Source organism: Halichoeres trimaculatus, unplaced genomic scaffold (genome assembly GCF_033239565.1).
Source record: "Halichoeres trimaculatus isolate MK-OKI-2021-1 unplaced genomic scaffold, fHalTri1.1 fHalTri1_scaffold_16, whole genome shotgun sequence".
Taxonomy (NCBI): Eukaryota; Metazoa; Chordata; class Actinopteri; order Labriformes; family Labridae; genus Halichoeres; species Halichoeres trimaculatus.
In genome coordinates this window covers 26,427,164-26,452,912 of record NW_027437194.1, presented here as the reverse complement: position 1 = coordinate 26,452,912, position 25,749 = coordinate 26,427,164, and the positions used below count along the sequence as shown (strand labels likewise).

General features: G+C 39.1%; 2 protein-coding genes and 1 long non-coding RNA gene across 3 annotated transcripts; 1 reads left to right on the top strand and 2 right to left on the bottom strand.

The window, feature by feature from the left end:
- Positions 1-378: 378 nt before the first annotated feature.
- On the bottom strand, positions 379-2,554 carry LOC141805092 (uncharacterized). The gene is made up of 4 exons (XR_012599688.1): positions 2,448-2,554; positions 2,266-2,327; positions 2,003-2,077; positions 379-466 (listed from the first exon to the last, which is right to left on the bottom strand). It is a non-coding gene; the product is annotated as an uncharacterized LOC141805092 (long non-coding RNA).
- A 5,048-nt stretch (positions 2,555-7,602) lies between these two features.
- On the top strand, positions 7,603-12,006 carry sftpba (surfactant protein Ba). Its single transcript, XM_074690751.1, has 10 exons — positions 7,603-7,760; positions 7,844-7,905; positions 9,535-9,609; positions 10,207-10,335; positions 10,418-10,528; positions 10,613-10,693; positions 10,824-11,007; positions 11,186-11,244; positions 11,333-11,398; positions 11,493-12,006. Exons 1-9 carry the CDS (start codon positions 7,709-7,711, stop codon positions 11,387-11,389), a joined length of 810 nt encoding a protein of 269 aa, XP_074546852.1. The 5' UTR covers positions 7,603-7,708; the 3' UTR covers positions 11,390-11,398; positions 11,493-12,006.
- Positions 12,007-13,363: 1,357 nt separating this feature from the next.
- Positions 13,364-22,054, bottom strand: mat2aa (methionine adenosyltransferase 2Aa). Its single transcript, XM_074690778.1, has 9 exons — positions 21,719-22,054; positions 20,202-20,279; positions 19,101-19,223; positions 17,781-17,893; positions 17,514-17,657; positions 16,963-17,181; positions 16,594-16,776; positions 15,547-15,680; positions 13,364-15,463 (listed from the first exon to the last, which is right to left on the bottom strand). Exons 1-9 carry the CDS (start codon positions 21,810-21,812, stop codon positions 15,361-15,363), a joined length of 1,191 nt encoding a protein of 396 aa, XP_074546879.1. The 5' UTR covers positions 21,813-22,054; the 3' UTR covers positions 13,364-15,360.
- Positions 22,055-25,749: the final 3,695 nt, after the last annotated feature.

Here is a 25,749-nt window from a genome sequence, read left to right as displayed (position 1 = left end):
ACAGAGCAGGGTTTCTCAGAAAACACCTCCAGACTTTGGATGTGGAGAAGATGGAGTGCCCTTCCAGCAGTCCTGACCTCAACCCATTCAACACTTGTGGGATCAACTGGCGCGTGCTGTTTGCCAGAGTGACCAACACAACCATGTTGGCTCACCTGTGTCAGCACCATGGCACTGTTTAAAAGTGAAATCAGCAGGCTTTCCAAAGGTACATGATTTATTGTCAAGACATTTTGTTACAACAAAGAAATAATCCACTGAACACAAGCTGCCTTACTTTTTGTGCTGTTTAGTTTTCTGACAAACTTCGCCAGAGCTTGGGAACAAATCTAGCGTGACTCACAACAGCAGCAGTAGTGATGAACTTGATGGCCACAGGGAGGAACTTCTGCGCATTCTCTTTGCAGTATTTGGCAAAACCAAGTTGATCAGGCAGGTAATCACACACGCTGTCAGTGATCTTTTTCTGAAACACAGACCTGTATGAGCTGGCAGTGCTTAAACCTAAACCTGAGAATGATCCGTTTAATCTTGATGTGTTAATGCAGTCACTGCTTTACAAATCTTCATAATCAAAAGAAAGATCACTGACTATAAGAACAACAGAACCATTATTCCCTCCACATGCTGCTGAATGTCTGGATTAAGCTTGTTAGCTCCTGAGTCAGACCAAAGGTAAAATTTATCACTTTATTTATAAACACTTTTGTAACTCTTGCTTTACAGATTATGAGTCAAGTACTAACTAATACTTAACTAATGCTTAATTAATGCTAAATTAAATGTAGTTAATAAAAGTGTTACCAGCATGGGTGTTACCTTAGGGACAAGTGTGTTACACTTCACAATAAGGGTCCAAAAAGCATTCATTTATGGTTAACCATAGTTACATAATGCACTCCTTTACATTTATTGAGGTTTATGTAAGGTTACTAAGGTTAATGGATAACTAAATACACAATTTGACTTTTATTAATGCTAGACATTTATTAACTGCTCATTAATGCTGAACTAATGTGTTAATCAATGTGAGGTAACACATAATAATGATTAATAAACTTAGAACTAATGCACAATAATGCATCAGTTAACATTAAGGGACCCTCATTGTAAAGTGTTACCCATTTCATCCAATAAACTGGCTTTATAGCATCTTGTAAAAGCTATGCTAGCTGCATTAACAGGTAAAATTACAAGTGCAGAAGTCCAGAAATATATGAGGTGTTTATCTTATTGAAAACTATTCAAGCACAGGTTATGGGAATCCCTTCAAATAGCGAGTTGGTATTTTACAGGTCCCAAATTATGCAAAAATCACTTTATTAAGTCTTTTGGTGAAATTTGTGGGTCTTTGGCTTTCCTCCCAGCCCACAATATGTGATATTTTATGATAAAACCTGTACTCAATAGTGCTTGTGAATGTTAAATCCTGACCTAAAACAAGCTGTTTAAATTTTGGGGATTTGCCGTGTCAGCGCTTCCCTTTTTTGACCAATCAGGAGCAAGTGACCTGAATGGTCCACCAGAGCAGAGCTTTTCCTCAGTGTCCCCCCTGTCTCTGAGTTAGCTTCAGGATGCTAACTTTAGCTGCAGTTAGCCTGTTGTTTTAGCCTGTAATGTTACGGTAAACGAGCTTCGCTGTTTTCTAAAATTGTGCACTCGGAGCTTGTGGTGCTGCTCTCAGTGACGTGGAAGAGCGGGGCGGTATCAGCGGTGGCTCATTTACATATGAAGGTCACGCCCACTAAATCAGAGTGTTCTGAACAGAGGGGCTATGAGAGCCTGGAAACAATGCTGCTGTGCTTGATTTATTGGCTTTTTGGACCAAAACATGTTACTACCATTTCATGAAGACATCAATGATCCATATTAAACTGCAGAAAAGGAGCAGAATATGGGACCTTTAAACTTGACTTTAGATACAGTCATCCACAGAATGAGCTTAATAATCTGTGAGCAAATACTCATGTTGAAGAATGTGTTAGCTGCTTGTGCGACTCACCTGGAGATGTGCTTTGGAAATGAGGTCAACAATGAGTTCAAAAATTATGATACAGTCCTTACAGCTGTCCCCTTCCTGTAAAGATAAAGTCACATCATGGAAATAATAATTTAATAAAAGCAGAGCAGGCAGAACACAGGTTAAGGATCGAGTCTGTGATTTGCTGGCTCATACAAACAGACAGGTGACTTATACAGGTGGCATTAGGTCTTACATTTTGTGGGTAAATTGTTGTTTTATCTCATAAAAAGTCATTCACTTACTGCTGTCTTAGTGTCTGGAGCATCATGCAAACCTTTAGCATTTTTCAAAGCTGAAGTCAGAGCTGCAGGGTGACATTTTCTACATTATTAAACTTGCAGTTTAAATAGACATAAAATAGCCTGACCTTTTTATCATTCACTTTATCTACAATATTTGTTTGAAAGAAAAAAAAAATTCTCACCAGGGCTCTGAAGACAAATAAAGAGAAGAAACGCAATCTTGATCGAAGCCATGTTCTCCTAGTTTCAAGCTGTTTAAAGTCTGAGAGCAGCTAATGTTTGTAGCTGCATTTTGTCTCAACCTGTGCTTTCAGTTTCAATTGATGTGAACACTGAAATTAATTTCTTAAGTTTCACTTTCAAGTTCGCATTCCTTTCAACACTATCACCTCAGTGAATCATAGCTTAACATGCAGTAGCATGTTTGCTAAAAGTAATTGTTGCACCCTGCCATGGACTGAAAAGAAAAGCATTACCAAGAGAATGTCAAAAAAATATTCTAGAGATGAAGTTAAAAAAAATGTTTCTTCATCCTGTAAATTGATTGGAGTGTTCTAGGAAAAAACACCTTTTGAATAGAGGTTGAATTAACATCTAGAGAACATATGCTTACACGTTGCTTCAGTGATGTTTTTCCTTGAGTGTAGTTTAACATGGCCATTAAGAAGGTGTGTCAAACTTTTTTTTCCATAAGGGAGAGTCACAATTGGTTTTGTGCAAATAGCTAACATATTTATGAACCTTGAAAGTTACATATGAATGCTCTATTTTGTAACTATTTTTTCAGTGTTTTCTGTAAAATTCAGTCACTAATTGTGCTCAGACATCCTTGTTCCATCATCAGACTGATGACATCAAACCTCTCCTGTCCTTCAGTTGTTGATACCAGGTAGAATATGGAGAACATATGTCAAGATGTTTTGAGCTCTCACATTTTTAACTCATGATAAAAACATTGTTTTAAAGACATCAACTGTAAGAGTTGCTGAGTTTCTGCAGAATGTAAAGAGCTTTATCTTTATACAAAAAGCCTTTTCACAGTCCAGATATAGTTTATTGAGATCTTAGTAGATACACTTTTGCTTTGTTTGTTTTTTTCACTCAACAAAAAATGTAAATGTACACATAGTTTAACATGATTCATTTCAGTGGCATTAATTCAGTAAGATGGAAGACTGTATTAAAAATTGATCCTGGGCCAAGTTTGGCCCCTGATCCTGACTTTGGATATGCCTGTGTTGTATTTTAACTTCTAAAATTATCATTAATTGACTTTGTGCAAACCATCATCATTACAAGCTGAAGTCAGAGCTGCAGAATAAAATTCTCTGCATTAATAATAGTGTACTTTAAACATACATAAAGCTGCCAAGCCATTGTGTTATCAAACCTGTTTTTGTTACTAACAATCTCTGTTTAATAAAATATATCCTTACCACAGGACTGAAGACAAATAAAGAGAAGCAAAGTGATCTTGAGTGAGGCCATCCTTTGTTATTTTCAAGCTCTTGGCTCTTTATGAAATGTGTACGCAGGTTACAATTGTCGGAGCCTGCCTGCCCCTGTGGCCTACCAGAGTTTGTGGGAAAAAGTAACCTTGGTGAAGTGTGATAAGTTTTGCTCCGTAAACTGAGGTGCAAAGACCTCAACACTTCAGTGGAGAGTGATACTTGGTGACTGAATTTGTCATATCCTGTTCCTTCAATTTGAAGAACATGAACTGTGAACACTGACAGGAAATCTGAAGTTCTCACAGTTACATTCACCCTCCCAGAGACACTGGCCTGTATCATCTTTAACTTACCACAGCTTAAGTTTTGCTTCCCCTTTTGTTTTCACACTGTACCAGTAAAGTGCAAAAGAAAACATATGAACCTGCCGGGACCAAATTGATAATTTACGTCTTTTAGACCCAACTTTTAGACTCCACAACCCATATTCATGCTGTATTCTTACATCTAAAGCCCCTACACTGTGAGGATACCCACCCTTTTGTCAAATGCATCATTTAAGGATGTTGCCACTGTTCACACACCAGCACATTTTCAGCCATGGCCTTGTTACTCTGGCAGCTTCTGGTGGCTGCTTCAGGTGAGACCCTACAGCACACAAAAACTGTGGTCGAAGATACTTGATAGCTGCACTGTTTATTAGGACAATTTTGGTTTAATAATATATAAATAAGTAAAAACCATGGTTCACTGAGCGTCCATTTAAGGCTGGCTACCGATGTATTACAAACACTTTATCAAATAAGCTGATCTTTAAAAGTGAAATAAACATGTTTACACCTGGTTCAGAAAATGACTTCACTCTTAGGGGCTCATTTCACTGTCAGCACATAGTGTTCAGGGAGTGGGTTTTCTGACAGCGCTGTAGTTTAGAGGAAAACTCAGCTTCAACTCCAGATTTCTACATCAAACTTCCTCAACCAGAGTAAGATGAAGTTAGAGGCTTCAAAACTCTGTATCAGAAACAGATGGGTGATGTCACAGAGACTACTTCCACCTGTTTCTTACTTACTTCTGTCCTGTTGTGACTGCCTGTTACAGTAGCTCTCTCTTCCTTGTCCGTTTCTTTTATTTTTTTGTCTCTTTTTTTTTGACATTTTTGCATTTGGCATGGATCATTACTTTGTATGGTTCATTTGTTGGTCATGGACACCAAACTTTTTGTGGCTTCAGTGATATTTTTACTACTTTTTCTCCTGTGTTTGTCTGGAGATCCTACATGTAACCATGGCTGCATTGTTTACTTGTGAACTTAGCTGTTAGCAGCCTTTAGCATGCCAATGCTAACTGGTGCAAGGCCTGATGTTTTCCCACAAGGTGAGGAGAAGGAGGTGAGGACGACGTGCTGATTCTCAGGTGTGAGCTAAGAAGTGACGACATCGACCTGTCCTTCCATCCATCGTTATTGGGAACGTAAGATCTATCTTCAATAAGATGGACGAGCTAGCTGTACTAACCCAGCAACAGAGGGAATACCAGAGGGCAGAGTAGCATCATGCTATTCACAGACATGGCTAACAGAGCTAACATCAGACACCAACACCTCGTTGGAAGAGCTTCACCTGCTGTGAGCAGACAGGATCCAGGAGACAGAGACTGAACAGACTGCTGAAGAAGCTCAGTCCTGGACCCTGTGGAGGTGGAGGCTGACTGAACTGGACAATGATGGACAAGCTGTCATCATCTATTTTCTTATAGACCTTTTTACACTTTCCATACACTTTCTTACTTTTGTTTTGTTAATTGCTGCTGTCACTAATCTTGAATTTCCCTGCACATAAATGAAGTATTTTTAATCTATTCTATTCTATTCTATTCTATTCTATTCTATTCTATTCTATTCTATTCTATTCTATTCTATTCTATATTATACAGTCCATGGCTGTTACATAAATAAAATGCAATTTAATACCCTGATGCAAGAAATATGAAGCTTGTGAAAATATTTTTCTTTTTTTTTCTTTCATTCTTTTTGGGGGATTATTTTTTTTATTTATTTATTTGTTTATTTATTTACTTTCCTGTATCTATTTATTTATCTTTTTTCAGAAAGTCAAAGATATGTACACTCCAGTGGACTACATGTGCCTGGGCATTTAACATAAAACAGTATGAACTTAATGGTTAATGAATTAAATTGTTTTTTGTTTGTTGTAATTCCATGAACAATACTTTTTTTTTATTCTTTGCACAAAATTTGAGCATATTTTCACACATTTAATCTTTGTACAATTTGTAGTTGATACACTCTTTAACCCTCTGATACATGTCTTTAACTTAAAAAACAACAACAAACAAACAAAAAAAACCCCACCAATATCTAAAAAAATATATAGATTTTTTTTTCTCTTAAAAATAATGAAAACACTGTAGGAAAAAATCTTGACACAGACTAGTGAGCAGTTCAGAGAAAGTGACTTTTAAATCGCCTTCCACTGCAGTCACCACAATGCAAGTGAGGGTTAATAAAAATGTTTCTGAGCATAAAACTGCCAATAATATGAAAACATCATCATGTTCAGAGCATGCTGCTATTAAAAGATTCAGAGAATCTCTTTAAGTGTCAGCTTAATGTTAAAACCAGACATGATCCTGTGTTTGGTATTACTGTGTGGGCTCAGAAACACCTTTAAAACAAATACAAGTTAAAACTCCAGCATGCAAAGAGCAAACTGTCTGTAAATGATTTTGCTGCGGTCTCTGTGCCTGATGTGGAGACCTATCTCGTGGTCTTTCAAGTCAAACCTTTACATTTTGACACTGTATCCTCCAATCTTCAGAGAAGAAAGACTGCCAGACTTGTTATCAGCTCACAGATCAAAACCTGCCGTCACTGAAGGCACAACAGATGCTGAGTGATAGGTACAGGTTTTGAAACAGCGTATACTTCCAGGTAGACTTCACTTAGACAAGACAACGCCAATTTTTCTGATGTTTCTCTGAGTGAGGGTGCTAAAGTGGTCTGCCTACAGACCTGACTCATCACGCCCTGAAAACTTTTGGCAGATTCTGAAACAAAATATGAAGAAAGAGACACCCATCATTCAGAATTAGAACAAATGGTCTCTGTCTGAAAATGCAGACAGTAAAAGAAGTGATGTAACACAGCTAACATGTCTTTTACCAAAGGTTTGCTCTCAGAAGCTGCCAAAAACACGTTTCACTCCTGTAACCGGCTCTGTTCACACCATCAGATTGACCAACGCACTTTTGTAACTGAGAGTAAAAATGGTCTTATGTCACGAGGTCAGAGCACGGGTAAGGAAGGAGGATGAATGTGTCTGTCTGTCTGTCTGCAGTGTTTTATCTGAAGCTGCCACTAGGAGCCGCCAGAGTGACTAGAAAAGGTCCAAGACCAGGTCCAGGTATTTGATGGTGCATGAACATCAGATCTTGGACTTGAGTTGTGTTTGAAAGTCATTGATGAAGATAATTAATGTGTGTGTGGCAGCTTGATGAGTTTTGTTTTGTTTTGTTTTGCAGTTTTCTGAGTTATTAACCCAAACTCTGGAACTTTCCATCATGTATGCAGGATGTTATGGTAATAAAACACTAAAATGAGAGTCTATGAAGGCGACTGTTACTGCACAGTTAGAGCTTCAGAATTGATGTCAGCGTTCACAGCCATCTTTAAAACTGAAGGCAAAGGGTGTGACAAACATCACAACTTCTTTTAGTGCTGAGGCCTTTTCCCCTCAGATTGAGGATATGAAACACAAATGATGTTTACTCACCGTCCAAATGAAAAAAAAAAAAGTTCTGCTGTGCTGAAAAAAAAAAAAAAACTCTTATCATACGAGCTTGGTAACCACAGGATCTGGTTGGTGGGGGCCACAGAGACTGTGGGGGCTCTAACAAATATAAGCTGCGTTCAGAGACCGGTGTACAGATTTCAGGAGGGGAGACGCTCAGAGAAGAGAAAACAAGAGAGGATGGCCTCCCTCAGGATCACTTTGCTTCTCTTTGTTTGTCTTCAGGGCTGTGGTGAGAATATATTTTATTGATCAGAGTATTTTATGTATGTTTAAACTGAAGATTCACTAACACAGGAATATTTCACTCTGCAGCCCTGACTTCAGCTCTGAATGCTGGTGGTGGTTTGTACGATGCCCCAGTTGCTCTGACAGCAGTAAGTGAATGATTTTTATGAGTTAGAATATAAATTAACACCGACATTAAAACATAAACACACAAACTCAGACATTTTAATCACAAAGACACATCATTTCAGAGACCTTGAATATTAGTTCAAGAAAAAACGACATATTCTGATCTACACCGCATTTGGTGTGTTATTTACATGATTACTTTACTTTCCTCTGGGGGTTTCAGTTTTACAGTGAAAGCAGGTAGTGGTTTGTTTGGTAGTAAACTACTTTAAAGGTTTGGGTTGGAAATCAATTTGTGGTGTTAATCTAAGACGTCATAAAACAATAAAACTGGGAAACATTTAATTACAAAAGCTCAACAAAATTATTTAATGTTGTTTTTTTTGTCTCATCTGATGTAAAATCTTTCCTCAGAAAGTAGTGGAGTTAAAAGTACTCAGAGCTTTTAAATTAAACCAGAAATAATATATAACGGATGTTTATGAGTATAAATGTAGTTACTTTTGGTTTTATATTTAAAAAAATAATGATGAGAGTGATAAAAGCACTTTGATACTTCCATGCTCCTCTCTACACCTCCTTCCTGTCAATTTTCCATGGGGTCCTGAGCCTTTAGCCGTGCTGCTCCCCGTCTCTGAAACTCTTTCCCTCAGACCATCTGTGACACTACCTCTCTCCACCTTCAAACTGCAGCTCGAAACTCATTTGTTTTTTGTTTTTCTGTTTATTCACGCCACCCTCACTCCGGCTGTTTGTAGTTTTTATGTCGTTGATTTTATTCTACAAAGTTCTTCCTGCGTAAGTGAGGTGACCCTAACCCTTACAGGTAGCTTCAATTACCAACATTTGGTAAAGGACAAAAATGTCCTCTACCAAAAAACTGCTGTAAAAATCACCCTAACAGATTAATATTTTTTTCTTCTATTTTTTGTCCATTTCATTACATAATGTCACTATTTTTATTTTGGGGAAAAAAAAAAAACAACATAATGGGTGATTTTCCAGAGAATGTGTGGGGGGCCAAGGATATTTTTTTCAAGATCAGGTTAAAATATACACAAGATTGGTAATAAAATTAATTTTGATAGGTTGCTTTTTTTTTTTGGTACATGAATTTGTCAGATTCTGAATTTACTACACTTTCAGGCAACTAGGAGACAAAATGTCCTATCTACTCTCATTATAAATACAATCTTTGATTGCACTGTCATTACACAAATCACATTTTATATAGAGTAACAAAGCTAAAATTATACCTAAAAATTGAGCAAATAATTACCTGAAAGGACAAAAATGTGCCTGCTTACCCCTAAGGGATAAGTGATATGAAAAGCTCCCATAAAGATAAATAAATAAATAATACTTAGAAATAGAATCTACATATTTCAGAGAACCACAACGTTTGCATTTCATCCGATCCAGGAGTCTTTTTTTAACTTTTGTTGTTCTGCTCCATGTTTTCAAATCTAAAGTGTGAACCTCTCTCAGGTTTTTGACTGTTTTGTTTTCAGTCTTGCAGAACTGATGTAACAACATATTAAGTCCTCTTCATCACTAAAACAAGAGGTTTCTTCCTCGCAAAGACTGAGAGCATGATTAAGTCCAATACTTAAGTAATCCTTTTTCATAATGTATCTTTATCTTTACAGAACGGGGACGTCTGCAAGGACTGCACCCAAATAATTGAACTCTTGGCTGACCTCTTTTCTAATCCAGACCTCCAGGTGAGTCACCAAACAGCAAACACATTCTTTAACATTCTTTCTTTTATTTGCTCACAGATTTTTGAGTTGGTTCTGTGGATGAGCGTATCTAAAGTCAAGATGAAAACACCAGCTGCGCTATCTGAAGGGATTCCCAAGACCTGTGGTTGATTAGTTTTCAATGAAATAAAGAAACACCTTTATATTCCTGGACTGCTGCACCTGTACTTTTATCAGTTACAGCACATTCTTCACACTCAGAGATGCAAATATTTCTGTGAAAACTCGCAGATAACCACACACAGACTGGAGGAAATGTTCCTTTTGGTTTGTGCTACTTCCTCTTTTGCATGTCTAACGAAAGGTGAAATGAGATTTTACAGGCAGTTTTTGTTTCTTACTTGACCTCAGAGATCCTCTTTCCTCACAGCTTCACCTGGTCTGAACTGTGGGTCCTCGCTGAGGTGAAAGAGGAAAGGAAACTCAAACTGGTTGATTACTACAAACATTTTGAGACTCATTTCTTTCCAAAAAAAAAAAAAACAAAACAAAGGGAAAACTCACCGAAAGCCATCAAGTGTTTGTCTTATCACTGGCAAAAACTGCTCTGTGTTTCAGAAAAAGATCATGGATGCCATTGACAGCGTGTGTGATCACCTGCCTGGTCCACCTGGTACTGCCAAACTCTGCAAGGATGAGGTGCAGAAGTTCCTCCCTGTGGCCATAACCTTCATCACGACCGTTGTTGTGAGTCACGCTGGAGTTGGTTCAGTTTTGCTGTCAGTGTGTTTGGCTCTTTTTCATGTAGAAACCATTTCTTCTTGTGCAGAAACCTGCAGAGTTCTGCAAAAGCATTGGGCTGTGTGGATCCAGCGACATGAAGCAGATAGTTCACGATGTGGTCAAGGAGGCTCTTCAGACTGCTGCAACCAGTGACAATGTAAAGGTCAACCTGAAGAAGTTTTTTCAAAATGGAAAGTGAAGGATAAAGGTCTGACTTGTGTTTAACTCCCTTTGCTGTCAGGTGGCACAATCCAAAGAATGCACCTTCTGCATTTTTCTGATCAAGGAGCTGGAGAGCCTTCTGCCCAGACAAAGGACTGAGGTGAGCATACAGCCAAGAAGCAAACAGGTTACCCTTCGTGATTTACTCCATCATGACTGAACAGCCAGAGCACGCTGTGGTCTGAGGTTGAACGTTAATCTCACACATGTCCCCTCTGCTCCTCCTGCAGGAAGCTGTGGTCAAACTGGTTGGAGAGATCTGCCACTTGTTGCCCAGCATCTACCGCGATCAGTGCCAGACAGTCGTCAGCAAATTCACCAAGGCAGTGCTGGAGGCCATCATGACCTACGCCACCCCTCAGGCCATCTGTGCCCTCATCCACCTGTGTGACGGGCAGGAGGCCCCTCTCGTGGGTCAGTGCTCAGATCATCAGACACGGGATGAGGCCATCCTTTGAATCAAACCTTACACTTTTACACTTTTGATTGGGGACAAAGGTTTCTATCACAAGAACACAAGTTTACTGCACAGGGGACAGTTAATCTATTGATTCAACATTTTCTCCTCTAATATTGACTGTTTCCCTCTTAGACCCGTGCACTTTGGCAGAGCACAGGTGCAAAGACGTCAGGACGGCCCTCCAGTGTGGAGTAAGGAAACTTACTCAAACTTTTTTTTTCTTCAAAAGTTAAAAATAATCAGTCGTTATAACTTCTCACTATTTGTTTCTCATTTCAGACCGTGTTTTACTGCCAGAAATTTGCCTGGAAACTTTCTGACTCCAAGACATTCTGAAAAGCAAATGTAGGAGTTTTATTCACTTTTTTTTTATAGTGATTGAAATCATGTTTTTTTCTGTGCATCATTTAAAGAAATGTCTTCTACTTTCTCTTCCCAGGTCAGAGTGGAAGCTGGACAAACATGCTAATCTTTCCAAGCCAAACTGCAAATGTTTATTGACTTTCCTCTTGTGGTTTCTGCTGAAGCTTTCACTCAGAAGCTGATTTTCTACTTTTTACATACTGCCTGCACTGAGGGAAAGGAATGTGAGCTCATGCTATGCAATTATTTGAACTTCAGAAATGAGAGGAATGTTTGAAAAGATATGTAGGAAAACAGAAACGTCACTGTTTTTTTATGAAAGAAAGAAATGATTTAGAGATGTGGTCAGATTTCTCTTTATCTTTTAAAGCACCGACTGTTTGAGTTAAAGGACTTCCTGCTTTGATGAAGTTTCTTTGTATGAGCTTTTTCACACATGGTCTGAGGAGAAAAAACAGAATAAAACATTTTAAAGCTGTGATTTTGTCATGACCTGAGAAACTTCACTAGATTTTAAAGTCTCTGCTGTCTCACATTTGCTCTGTTAAATCACTTTGTTTTCCCTGTTATTTTATTTTTAAAGATGATGATCCAGGGGAGTCCCAGTTTTTTTTTTTTCAAAAAGAGGTCATTAGGGGGCGATGTTGGGAAAACGTGTCAGGATTTTTTTAAGGCAGGATAATGATGGATTTTATCATGAATGTTTTTAACATGACATTTCAGACTGTTTTGACCTGCGAACATTTTTAGCACAAAATCTTGTGTTTTCTGCACCATTACATAACTTTAATTTAGCCTAGCCTCCTCTAATGCAGTGATTCTCAAAGTAAGGTCCCAGGACCCCCAGGGGTCTGTGAACCATAGCTAGGGGGTACGCCGACTAATTTAAAAACAAATGTAAAAGTGTGCTGTATCACTTGAAAAGTACATTGAAAAACTGGGATCTCTTGCAGAGATAAAATCAGCTGGTTTTTCCAATACCCGATTTAGTTTTGTGGAATGAGATCAGTTCTGACATGACCGTGAAATGTCCATCACTTCATGGTGCGCAACAACAGAAAACACAAAACAAAAACACCCTGTAAACATTTTCCCAAAGGTTTCAGAATAAATAATTTGGAAAGTATAAATGTAGCTTAATTCTATTGTTGCTAAGTACAACAGTACATTGTGACATGGTATTAATATTATGCTAATCAATGTTAGGAGTCCTTGGAAGGATTTCACACCTGAGAGGGGTCCACGGTCTAAAAAAAGTTTGAGAACCCATGCTCTGCTTTTTTTTCAATTCTCACATTTTCACACTGTGATAAAAACATTCATGTGAAGATGTCAGCTGGAAGAGTTGACGAGTATCTGCTGAATGAACAGAGCTTCAGGTTTAGACAAGCAGACGTTGCACAGTCCAAATGTTTCTATACTATAGTTCTGTTTGTGACTTGACAAAAAAGTTAATGTGAACATCATTTAGAACATGTTTCATTTTACTGCCATGATTAACTCAAAACTAAAGCTGCCACCGTATGAAAATGGATCCTGGGGTACAGCTAGCCCCCAGGCCTGATTTTGGACATGCCTGTCTAAACTAAAAGACCAAACATGTGCCACTGACTTTAGGGAAAAAGGCTTCTTAGCTTGAAGTAAACGTGCTTGATGTGCTTCCTTAAAGCAGCATGTTACTGTGTATAAAGGTTTGTAAATGTTTGTCACTGCACAAAAACACATTTGTAACATTAAGAAACCAAGAAGTGAAACTGCTGCTGAAGGTTTCATGTGACTAAATTTTGATTTCACCTGAGGAAGTGATCATACCAAGACCTTTAATACTGATTAAACTTAGTCTGTACCTTTCCCCATCTACTTGATTTTATTTGTTAATGCATAAGTGAACAATCATATCTTTGTGTGATGAAGGCCACATTACTCAGAAATGGATTGGCAAAAATAAAAAGCCCAAACAGGCTGTTAGCACAGAGGAGGGTGCACTTTATTTGAAGGGTTTGAAAGAGACACTCAACAAATCAAACTCCTCTGGTTGAATCGTTGGAGATGGAGAGTCAGCCATCACAGGACAGAGGGAGGAGGAGGAGGGGAGGTTAACAGATAAGGAGTGAGGGATCCGGGGGCAGGTTTTTAGAAAAGCCACTTTTACGCATTCAGCAACAACACTGACAGACGTGTTTGCAATCGTAACAAAAAAGTATTAAACAGAAAAAACGTTCCTCAGAACTCTGACAGGAGACCTGTAAACAGGCTGGTTTCTCTGTACAACACCAACCAATCATTGGTCTCATCTGTGCACGAGTATGAGGATACTAACATATCGTACAAAAAAAATATTTTGGAGAATGTTTCATCGATCGATCGCACAAACAGGTGAATGCTGCCTGCTCCCTGCACACTCTACATTAAGGCTCATAGCTGAATTTATCTGCAGTACATTGATGGAGCCACTGGGGGGTGCCAGAGGAGACACACTCCAGACCAGACAGTGCTGGAGTGAAAAATTAAAACTTGTGTTTATATTATTAGTGAGGAAACAGCGCCACCTAGCAACATAATGGAAAGACACTTTGTATACACAGCTTAGAGCAGGCACCAGTGTCACCAGGCTTCTAGTGAAGATTGTCAGGATACGTGTGCATCTGGGGGAGCTTCAAAGGTTGAATCCTGGCATCAGGATAAAACCTGGAGAGGTTTCCTGGCACTGATCTTCAGATTATTTCACTGCAAGCAAGCTAAGGCTGCAAGAAGAGGGTTAACTCCACAAAAAATGGGTTCTTTTCTGATTTATTCATCAGGGAATCAGACTCATGACGAGGTGTTTTGTGAAGATATTTTGTAATAAATAAAAGAAAAGCTTCAGCTGCAAACGTAACCTTCATAAAGTCTTGTGCATGTAACAGCAGCCCAGATCCTGTCAAGTTTTGACTTAACTAATGTGCTGAGCCAAGATCCAAGAGCACATCTGATCCCTTATCTGTAACAACGCTGAGACCGCATAAGCAGTCGCTCTGTGTCCTACATCCATCTCTTCGTCCTGCTCACCTGAGCCAAAGCTCTGTTTCTGTGCCTGTTTGACAACTTGTGCGACAGAGTGGGTTTAAAATATAAAGACGTGTGCCACACATCCCTCCCTGACTGAACCTGTAGTCCCACAGTAGTTATGCTCCTTTGTTTAAATTATTTCAAGTAAAGTGTGGATCCAGGAAAAAGGCACTCCCTTCCCAGAGGCGGACCCTGGGTTTCTCTGTAGCTACACCCAGCGTCGCGCTCTGGAAGAGGGGGGAAGTGTACCTCGTCTTCGTTTTGGTAAGTAGAGCGTTGACACATTTATTATCATCTGGAACATTCACATGACATTTCAACTGACAAAATAAGTTATAAAAATGGAGTGACTTCACAGTGCAGCCCAACAAAACCACAGGGTCATTAGCAGCTTCTGACTTCTCTGTAAAACGTCAGAACAAAAGTGGCCTGAAGGGACAGCACGCAGGAGGAAACTGCAGATCTGATTCACACTTTGACGAGTGCTTTGCTATACTGCCCTAAACCTAACCATGTTAGGAGAAATGAAAACGACGCGTCGCCTAAACTGCAATGACATTCTCAATTTGAACAGCTGAGCAACACTAGATATCTTCTTAAAAAAACACCATCACTGGTGGAAAATACTCACATGGTCCTCGAGGAAACCTGCTATAAATATCTTATAGATATATAATTTAACATCTTGGCATCTGACATACGATTGATCTGTCTTTGACGTGTACAATGCTAACGGGTGAGAGGGGTCAGCTTGTAGTGTGGGAGGGGCTGTGGTAATGTGGCTGTGTGTGAGGAAGAAGAAGAAGAAGAGGAAGAAGAGGAAGGAGGAGGAAGAGGGATGTAAGAGAAAGGCAGGTTTCTCTGTAGTACACCTGCTCAGACTTTGGAGAGGGGCTTCAGTATTTTAGCACTTTGGGCACCTCCCACGAGAAGAGGTCACGACCGAAGTGGCCATACGCCGCGGTTCTCTGGTAGATGGGTTTCTTCAGGTCCAGATCCCTGAGGGAGGAATTCAATCATTTTAGAGAAGAGTTTGTGAATGAAGAGCTAACCTGAGTGTTGGTAAGAAAACTGGGTCGTACCTCACGATGACTCCTGGACGGAGGTCAAAGTTCCTCCTCACAATGTCCAGCAGCTCCTTCTCGCTCTTCTGGGAGGTCCCGTAGGTGAAGATGGAGACAGAGAGAGGATGGGCAACTCCAATGGCGTAGGAAACCTGGGACAAATTACAAACAGATTAAAAACATCAGCGTGGCTAGAGAGAACTAGAAAAGCTACGACTATTGCAACACACATTTTCACTGCAAAAATAAACATTTAATACTGGATTTGTTTAATGCCATGACATTAAAGCTTTTCCTTCTTCTTTAAACGATTTTAGAGTTTTTCTTAATTGGACTAGCATGTATGTCCTGGATCATGTGTCCCAACTGAGGAATGCACATGCATGTCTGGGTAATAATAACTTCGTGTTTTGTATCTCTAGGTGGTGCAGTTTTCTGACTGATAAAATATTTGTCATGTTAGTTTGTTAATTTTATACCTAACCTAAACTTATTACCTCTCTCTCCATATTATTATTGTCTGTTTCATTGTTCAGTTTTGTTTTGTTCTTTTACCAAATCATTATGTATGGTTCATTTCATGTTTGATTTCTAATATGTGCAATTAAATGAATAAATAATATCTAACTCCTAAATCTAGTCTTAGACAGGGCCTGAAACTCACTTTTTCAGGCACCTTCTCAGAGTTTAAAAAGTACTAATGTTTGACCCATTTTACTTCTAACTTTTTTGTTTTTGGTGCACAGGTAAAGTAGTGTTTTGAGCAACAGGAAGAGCACATCGTTTTTACTGCATATCTTAGTCATCACAGTTACCCTCAGCACAAATACCACCTTAAAGTGAGTTGGCTGTGCCTGTGTTTTTATTTGGATCAATAAATGGCAAAAATAATGCAACAGTAACCTTGAATAGCCACTACTACTATTTTTTATTTTCAGTCAACTCTCGATTGAAGTGAGGTTTGCGGTGTTTGGGTGTAAATGGCTAACATGTGATCTGATGACTTCTTCTACTATTCTGTAAAATGTACAGACTAGAGAAGTAGTTTAGATGTAGCTAACTCACCTGGACCAGCACTCTCTTGCAGAGCCCAGCCGTCACCAGAGACTTGGCCACCCAGCGAGCAGCGTAGGCAGCAGAGCGATCCACCTTTGTGTAGTCCTTTCCAGAGAACGCTCCACCTCCGTGAGCTCCCCAGCCTCCATAAGTGTCCACAATGATCTTTCTCCCAGTCAGACCTGCATCACCCTGAGGGAAGGACGTCAGACTTTAAGATTCAGGTGTATCTGAGTCATTCTAGATAAATTAATCATTTGAGACTTCTGTAGAAATTTATTCAGACTAATCCTCGAGATCTAAAACTTAGAATAAGATTTGTATTAGTACGTCATCCCTTGTAGTATAATTGTGTGGGAGAGTAAAACCTTGTCTCACCTGTGGTCCTCCGATGACAAAGCGTCCACTGGGTTGCAAGTGGTACACGGTTTCGTCATCCAGGTATCCACTGGGAATTACGGCTTTCACCACCTGCTCCCTCAGACAGCAGCGCATCTCCTCCAAAGTCACGTCCTCATCGTGCTGCACTGACACCACAACCGTGTGCACACGCAGCGGTACCATGGCGCCTCGATCCTGCCTGTACTGAACAGTCACCTGAGGGGAAGATAAACAAAGGATCAGGAATAAATAAAGAGCGGGATTGGAGAGATTACTTCTGTCCCTCTTTGGGTTTGTTTTACCTCCAGGGATACAGGAGTTGACAGGAATATGAGCAGAGCTGCTAAACAGCCTGAAGTCATGTAACAAAGTCTCTGTTAATGCTGTTTGGTTTTAAAATGACCTCAAGCCTTAAAGCTGATGTCAGAGCATCATGTCCTGGCTTGTTTTGATTTAAAGTAATTCAGGATTAAATTTATTCTTTCTTTATTTTAATCTACAGCTGCTTGAACCTTCTCATTGATAAAATATCCTCTGGTGCAGCTCACCTGAGTTTTGGAGTCAGGTCGCAGCCACGGCAGTGTCCCATCGCGGCGCAGTTCAGCCATCTTGGCATTGAGCTTGTGAGCCAGGACGACAGTGAGGGGCATACACTCCTCGGTCTCATCGGTGGCGTATCCAAACATCAGCCCCTGCAGGAGTCACAGAGCACAGTGTGAAATGAGGGTAAAAACACCATCAAAATCTTGTTACCAGCACATTTCTGGCTCCCAGCTGTGGGTCAAACGCAAACATGAGTATGAGAACCCTCCGACCTGGTCACCAGCTCCTACATCCTCTTCTTTACGATCCAGGTGAACACCCTGAGCGATGTCAGGAGACTGCTGCTCCAGAGCCACCAGCACGTTGCAGGTTTTATAGTCAAAGCCTGGAGAGACAGACGTTAGACTTTTAGCAAACCTCATTTTGCTTTAGGTTAAAACTCTCTCTCTCACACAATAAACCGAAATTCAAAGCGACACTACATTTATTACATTTTTCTGAGAATGCACTTTATGTAGAGCTACTGTACAATGGCGTGCCTGGGGCGGACTTTGTACAGAATGCTCATTATGAATCTGAGAAAACAGGTTTTACTCTCCAGCATCTCCTAGCAGCACATGAATGCCCCAAAACACCTTTGCAATTGATCAAGTCCAGTAGATACCACAATTCTTTAGTGTAAAATGTAAAACTGGGGACTGACGATGCTGAGAGGAAAACCATGCATGCACAGCAAAATCTAAACAAATGTTTACTTCTTATGATTAGACTTTATACGAGCATTATTCACCTGAGAGGTTTGGAAAAAGGCCTAATTTCAAGATATTAAAGGAAAGAAGACACAACAGAAGCTTGAAATGAGAATATTTTCTATAACAAGAAACTAAACAATTCATTTTTCCCCCTCCACTGGCGGATTTTTGTCACTCTTTAAGTGATTTGATTCCATTTTTAGCCAAGTCAGGTGAAAACTCAAATTAAGTCATTGACGTTAACACTTGTTTAGATTTCTGTTTTTGCAGTACAGGAAGATGACACTCTTGTATGGATGGAGAATTATTAACAAGGCGTAGCTGCAGTACACGAGCACCTGTCCATACATTATCCCATTTATTTTGTTCCCCTAATCTCTCATTCTGCAATAAAGTCATTTCTACTGCTGCAAAGTATTTTTCTAAGGGTATACTATCTGTCATACACTGTTAAAGATAATGTAGGTTCATTACTTTTGCTGTCCTGTATGAACATTATGTAATGATGCATTATTCAGTCTAATGCATATTTTATGACAAGCCTGAATGTTATGCACCAAGTCCAAGAATGTATTTTTTGTTTAACATTCAACGCTTAATGCCACAACAGGCTTTCTATTCTGTTGTTTTAAGCTGCTTGAGACACATTTTATGTGATTGTCTGACGTCATCGATTAAAAATGACAAACTCAAACAGCTGAGTCTAAGTCCAAACAGAATAAGTAACAACATGCACCAAGTATGCTGATGCTACAGATGATAAATCATCTCTGGCACAAACGTAAGTTTTTTTTTTTTTAACTTAATCTTAAGCTGAACTGCTAGCTTCTCTCAGCGTACCTTTGGAGGAGTCATCATAGCCGATGTGTTTGATTGTGTCCCTGACGACCTTCTGGTAGTCCACGTTGGCCCTGGAGGTGACCTCCCCTGCCAGCAGGATCATCCCGGTCTTAGCAACAGTCTCTGAGGACACAATAACGTACAGCGTGAGGAATGAGGGAGACTGGGGGGAGATACAGGAGGAAGAACCAGGAGCCAAAAGGGGATCCACGACTCTGGTTGGCATTTTCCAGCTGATCTTAAAAAAGATCTGAAGCAAAAATCAAATATTTTCAGCCCTGACTGATGCAAAGAGAGGTCTCTCTGTTTTTCTATCTATTTATGTGGATATTGAATAATAAAAAGTCAGTCTAGACATCCTACAAGGAACTTACAGTCTGAGTTTGAAGTTAAATAAAATATTTGTAAAACCTTTGGATGCTTGCAATTTTCTTTTAATTTTCCAACTAAACGCTTTTTCAAGAAAATCCTGTTAGACAACATGAGATAGGTATGTTTCCATTTTCCAAGAGTTCCAAATCTCTGTGATTTCCTTGTCAAGCATAGCTTACCACCATGTTTTACTAGATCAACAAGTTTTCATGTCAAACAGGAAACTTTTTTAAACTCATCTTCATCTGTCTGAGCAAAAATTGATCCTGACAAACAAGTACTGTCTCAGGTCCAGATCTCATTACCAAGTGAATTCATGTCTGTACCACAAAGTCTGCTGAAAGAAAATAGTCCCCAGACAAGAAAATACCTCTTATATATGAAGTAGAAAAAATAAAGACACTGGTTTAGTCCTGAGGAAACATTAGGTGCTTCTTGGTTTACAGCAGAATTTGTCTGGCTCTACTTCCCATGATGATGATGATGATGATGATGATGATGATGATGATGATGATGATGATGAGAGGAACCAAAAACATCCATGAGGTTTACACCCCAGGTTACATATCTGGGTGGACTTAAACACGGTTTTACAACACGTTTTATAACTCGCTTGTTCCAACATGTTATAGTCGTCTGTAAACAGCCTCTATAGCTTTCCTGAACTTGCACAATACGTTACAAAACCCACTACATAAGTCATTTGGATAATCCTTATGAAATACATACCGCATGCTACTTTGGCATCTGGGTCTTGTTTGAGATGGGCATCCAATACAGCATCACTGATCTGGTCACATATCTTATCTGAGGAGAAAAGCAGGAATATCTCAATGAGACAAAAACAATTCATAAAAGAGACAGGTTTCGCTCATTTATAGATGTGCACAGTGTCAATTTCAACTTCACTTAGTGTTTGAGAAAGTTCTTATCTGTCAGGTTACTCTCTCACATCCTGAAAGTTGTTGAAGCAGACGCTCCCCTCACTCGTTAATGAAACAGGTTTGACAGCTTACAAAGGAGGTCTGCGGCATTTAATACTTCAAGTTTGCTCTGCCTAGGTGTGTAAAGGGAAACTCTAGCACACAATCAGTAGAGATCTATGTAGGTACCTCAGTGCCCTGCAACTATAAAGTATGTCGATGTGGGTACATTACACCCACAGCCCAGCTGCGGCCCCTGCAGTACCTATATATAGGACTACTGGTAAGCCTATTATCTGTTGCAATGGATTGGCACCTACTACCTCGATGAAAGATTAAAAACTGAGGAGTGCTGTGTGACTAACTCTGCATATACACAGTTGACTACTGCAGATGTAGGCTCAATTTTCAACCTAATACATGCACCAAAATAAGACCAAAGAAGTCTCATGCAACAGCCCTGTGTGAAATAAAATACACAACTGTTAGTGATCAAGTGGTGTATTAGGATGTACTTAAATATTTTTTAGCTGAGAGGTGTTCAACCTTTAAATCCATCCGCCCTGTGAAAATAGATCCATTAGTTTAATACTTTTCTAAGCAGCAAAGAACACGGCTAATACTTAAAAGTGAGAGCTACCTTAATTCAGAATGTGTTACAGTTATTTTTTGTGCGTATTGTGTATGAATAATTTGTAAATTGATTCCCAAAACTCAACTTTAGCCCTCTTTCCCCAAACAAACAACAACCCACATGCTAAGCTGCTGAGCACATGTCACGTACTGTTAGCATGTACAGTTAGGGGTACTGTAATGATGCTATGCCGCATGGTAGCTACCCAGAAAGTGATGTGAAGATACACAAAACTGCCGTTTTATAATCTGAGATGTTGGATACATGTTGAACAAAGACGTAGCGTGTTTTTGACATTCATGTACGAAAGCCATGTGGAGCTCTAAGTGATTGACAGGCACAGAGCTAGCGCGGTGTTAGCTCGCAGAATTAGCCGCAGTGCAGCCGTAAGTTGCTGCAAAACCCCTGGACGAAGCCGGCTTATACAAAGAGTTTGTTGTTCTTGTAGGGATAAAGTCTACAAACACGTAACTAAAACACTGTTACACAGCATGTACACGCCTTTGGATTGTGTTGACAGCAGTCCACCGTGTATGAATGGGATAACCAGCTGACACAGTCCAACACGCTGAGCTAACACTAACACCAACACGCCACATGATGACCTTGTTTTAGAGGCTAACATGCTGCTACGAGGCTAATTACTGTTGTATACACTGCAGACATGGTTATACACATTCAGAACTTACCTGGGTGTCCTTCACCGACTGATTCAGACGTGAAGAGGAAGCAGTCTTCATCATAAAGTGAGCTGTTGTGGAAACCGTTCAGCTGACCGTTCATTTTCCCTCTAAACTCACTGTTAGCCAACAAGCTAGCTGCTCAGATACAGACACCTGGGGAACACCTGGGTTTTGTCGTCCTAACTTGGTCTCCTGCTCACACAGACACAGTAACCACAGTGCCGCTGGTTCAGACCCGCAGAGTGGCTCAGACAGCTGTAGATACCTGGCTGTGCAACTTCCTCAGACCTTTTTAAGTTGTTTCCCTGCAGCCAATGTTGATGTTAAGCACAAACCATGTGGTGCAAGTGGGCGTGTTTGAATTAGCCTAAAACGTTCCTGAGGGTGAATGAACTCTCAAAGTGAAGCAATGTTTACTTTTACTACTCACGTGTTACTCTTGTTATTTCTGTCTACAAGAGATCCTTTGATGTAATATCATATTAACTAAAACTAATGAATCTCAGATAGTTAAATTGTGGTGGAAAATAATTTTTGGAACACCTTAAACATTTTTTTTCTCCAAATTCTGATCATGAAACATGCAGATGGTTGCTCTGAGCACAATATATATCAGATGAAGTGAGTCCCCCTGTTTTAATCTACCTTTTAATTTTACATTTTCTTTGTACACCTTTTGCAGGAGTTACTGCAGCACATGTCTCTGGCATTATGTCAATATATTTCCTGAGAAATTCAACACTAATGTTATGCCAGCTTTCCTTTGAATGCACAATAGATCTGTCCACTTTATTTTACAACCCACCCAAATTTGATCTACTCCATAATTTTCAGTGTTGCTAGTTATAAGAAAAATGAACTAAATCTCCTCATGGTGGCTTTATCATACGGTCTATGAATTGGATTTATGGATGTTTTTAAAGCCAATTCAACAAAAGCATTCAAAAAAATTTTAACTAAGCCGGGTGTTCTAATAACTTTGGCCATCACTGTCATTCTTTAAAGTAAGTGAAAGTATAACAAATGTAGCTTTTAGGACTGTCAGGGGCCTTGGGATGAGAGTCAGTCTTTATTTGATTATTTGCAGGATTTTAAAAGATTGCCACAGGCTACAGGTCCAAACACAAGTCCTGAACAAACATGCATCTGTACATTTGATTTCCTCTGTTTCCTACATTGATGAGATCTTAACTCATTTTTCCTGTGATCTTAAAATAAAATTACAATAGATAAAGTTCCCTAATCAACCTAATGTTTTTAAAAGCAGGCGGAAGGCACTGGAAGAAGATGCATTAGCTTGTAGATGCTTTGACCAATGATTTCCTGCTAATCCAGGATATGCTGCCATGTTTTTTTTTTCTTTTTAAGTAGATGTTGCATGTGTGTAACTTTGCAGCATCATGCTGCTGCTGGTCTTGGTCAGGACTCCGAGGCCAAGAGTTCAAATGCTGTTGATTTCCAGGCTGCATAAATGATAAGCAAAGAGACAGCCGGGACAAAAGAGACACTAGACAAGATTGTTAAAGCAGAGCAGGAACTTATGGCAAGTTGAAAATGTCTGAATATGCTGACATCATTTATTTCCCTGTAATGCATGCAATGGAAATATCTAGAAGGTTCCTCTATAACAGAAGGAAGATTTTCACAGGCACTTACAGACTACAGTATTACTTCACTCAGGCTATTTGAGGACTCGCCCTGGGCCTGCAGGTAATACAAGGTTTTATTTATCAAGCAAATTTTAAACACCCAGAAGGCTTTACACTAGCAAAGAAAAACATTTTAATGGCTTTCAAATACTGTAAAAAAAGATCAGACGAGCAGGATATGGTACAAACAACGACAGGAAAAGAACCCCTTTTTTCTCCATTCATTCATTCATTAGAGGGTTTGTGGGTTGTCTGAAAGCTTAGAACTGTAAGACATCAAAACTTTTACTGTGTTGATTTGGAGACTAAACCTGCACAGATGAAACAGGAAACTATTTGTGTTTTGCTTATTCTAAAGACATGAAGCAACATTTTAACTTATTAGTAACCAATCTTCCTCTTTTCAGAAGATGATTTGGAACTACAGTTGTATAAAAAGCAAAAGTTTAATCATTACTAAATAGATTTTAGATCAGTGGAGGACAGTATCAAGGTTACATTCATTTGGTAAAACTAGTGACTTTTACTCCATTTGAAAAACAAACATTTTACTTGTGAGGCCACTGTAAATCTATCAACGCTCTGGATGCGCTCTGCTTTTGCTCTGAATAAATGACCAGTTCTTTTCCATCATCTATTCCCAAAGACAGTAAACCTTGCAGGTAAAGTTGATTTACACTGTGCAGATCAGACAGTTCATGAAGTGGTGAAAAAAGTGAAATATAACAAGAGTTTACATCTTAGTTTTAATAAAAATGTCTTATTAGACTTAACACATTCACTTGACAAGTCAAGAAAAATATTTTATTTTAAGAAAAGAAAAAACTAAATCTGGTTTACTTGTTTAGTTTATTGTATTAGGACAGGACTTTTTTATTTCAAGGAACCAAACAGACATTATTTGGGCAAATTATTTTACACTTTACTCGTAATTCAGAGACTTTTTTTTTTTTTTTTTTTTTTACTATTTTGAAACTATAAATTTTTCTGGACTTGTCATCTGTGGTGTGCACAGACTTTTTAAAGGGTAGGGGCAAAAAGAAGACAAGGGCGCCTACAGTAAGTTCTTGCCACCAAAGAGGGAACTTCTGTTTTGTTTTGTTCTGTTTTGTTTTATTTATGCAACTTCAGTGCGCATTTTTGCCACCTCAGAGGGCACTTTATTATGTTTTAACCAGCCAAAGAAGCAGTTTAGTGTGAGTCTTTTTTCCACCCAAGAGCACAAGTGTGTCTGGGCTCACAAGCAGGTAACGTTTGTACCCATGTGTCTCATATTAAGTCTAACAAGATGAATTTCTACTTTTAAATACAACCTGGATGCTTGCTTCGATTTCACTTTTTACGGTGTAGTACTGTTGGCCATATGTATTCTTGACTGCCCTCATGCAATGTGGAATATAACATACTGTATTTACATATATATTTTTTCAAGTATTACAAATATTTGAGCATAAAGCAAGTACTCCATCACTACTCTATCCCAAGTAACCACTGAACTTAGCTGCTTTCACTTGTGTTGGAGTCATTTTTGGCCAGGAGTATCTGAACTTTGACTAAAGTCATTAAGTTGTGCACATTGTCCACCAATTTTACAGGCCTAAAGAATAGTTTCTAAGGTATTTTAGCACCAGATTGGTAAAAAAAAAATCCTCTGAATCCAATTCCATAAAAGCTCGAGCTTCTTAGAAAAGGTAAAAAAATAAAAATAAAAGTCTACATAATTTTCTTGTTTAAAAGCACGTTAAGGTGATTGAGAATTCCTTGGATCATTTGCATGATTTAAAGACTTCCAAAGACTTTCAAAGACAGTATTACGTCACTGAGGCTATTTGAGGACTCACCCTGGGACTGCAGGTAATGCAAGGATGGTTCATTAATCAAACATATTTCAAACTCCCAGAAGGTGTTTTCATTAACAAGTTGAGACACACCACTCAACTGTCAGCAGTGAGTGCCATGTTAAAGTTACCTTCAGGACTGGGCGGTATTTTGGCACATTACAGAAAACTCGTGACCCAGAGGGTGATGTGTTTACATCTTGTTTTGCTTTATTCACCAGGGTAGTCTGTGCTGTTTGTTTCCTCATCTTTGTCTTCAGTAGTTTACATTGTACATTGCTCTTGGTGCCTTTAATTGTCCTTTGGAGATAAATAAAGTTAGTTTGAATTCAATTTGAGTTGGATTGAATTAATGCCCCTGATTCCAGATGTGGTAAGATAGTCCAAAGAGGCAGAGTTTTGATGCCCAAACAATGAGATGTGCAACAATTTCAACACCTTAACTCTTAATCTTTTTTCAAAGCATGTCACATTTGATTTCATTTATTTATTTTTTATTTACTCACTTTTATTTACTTTTTGATATCTGTTTCTTTCAGTGATTTCTGTA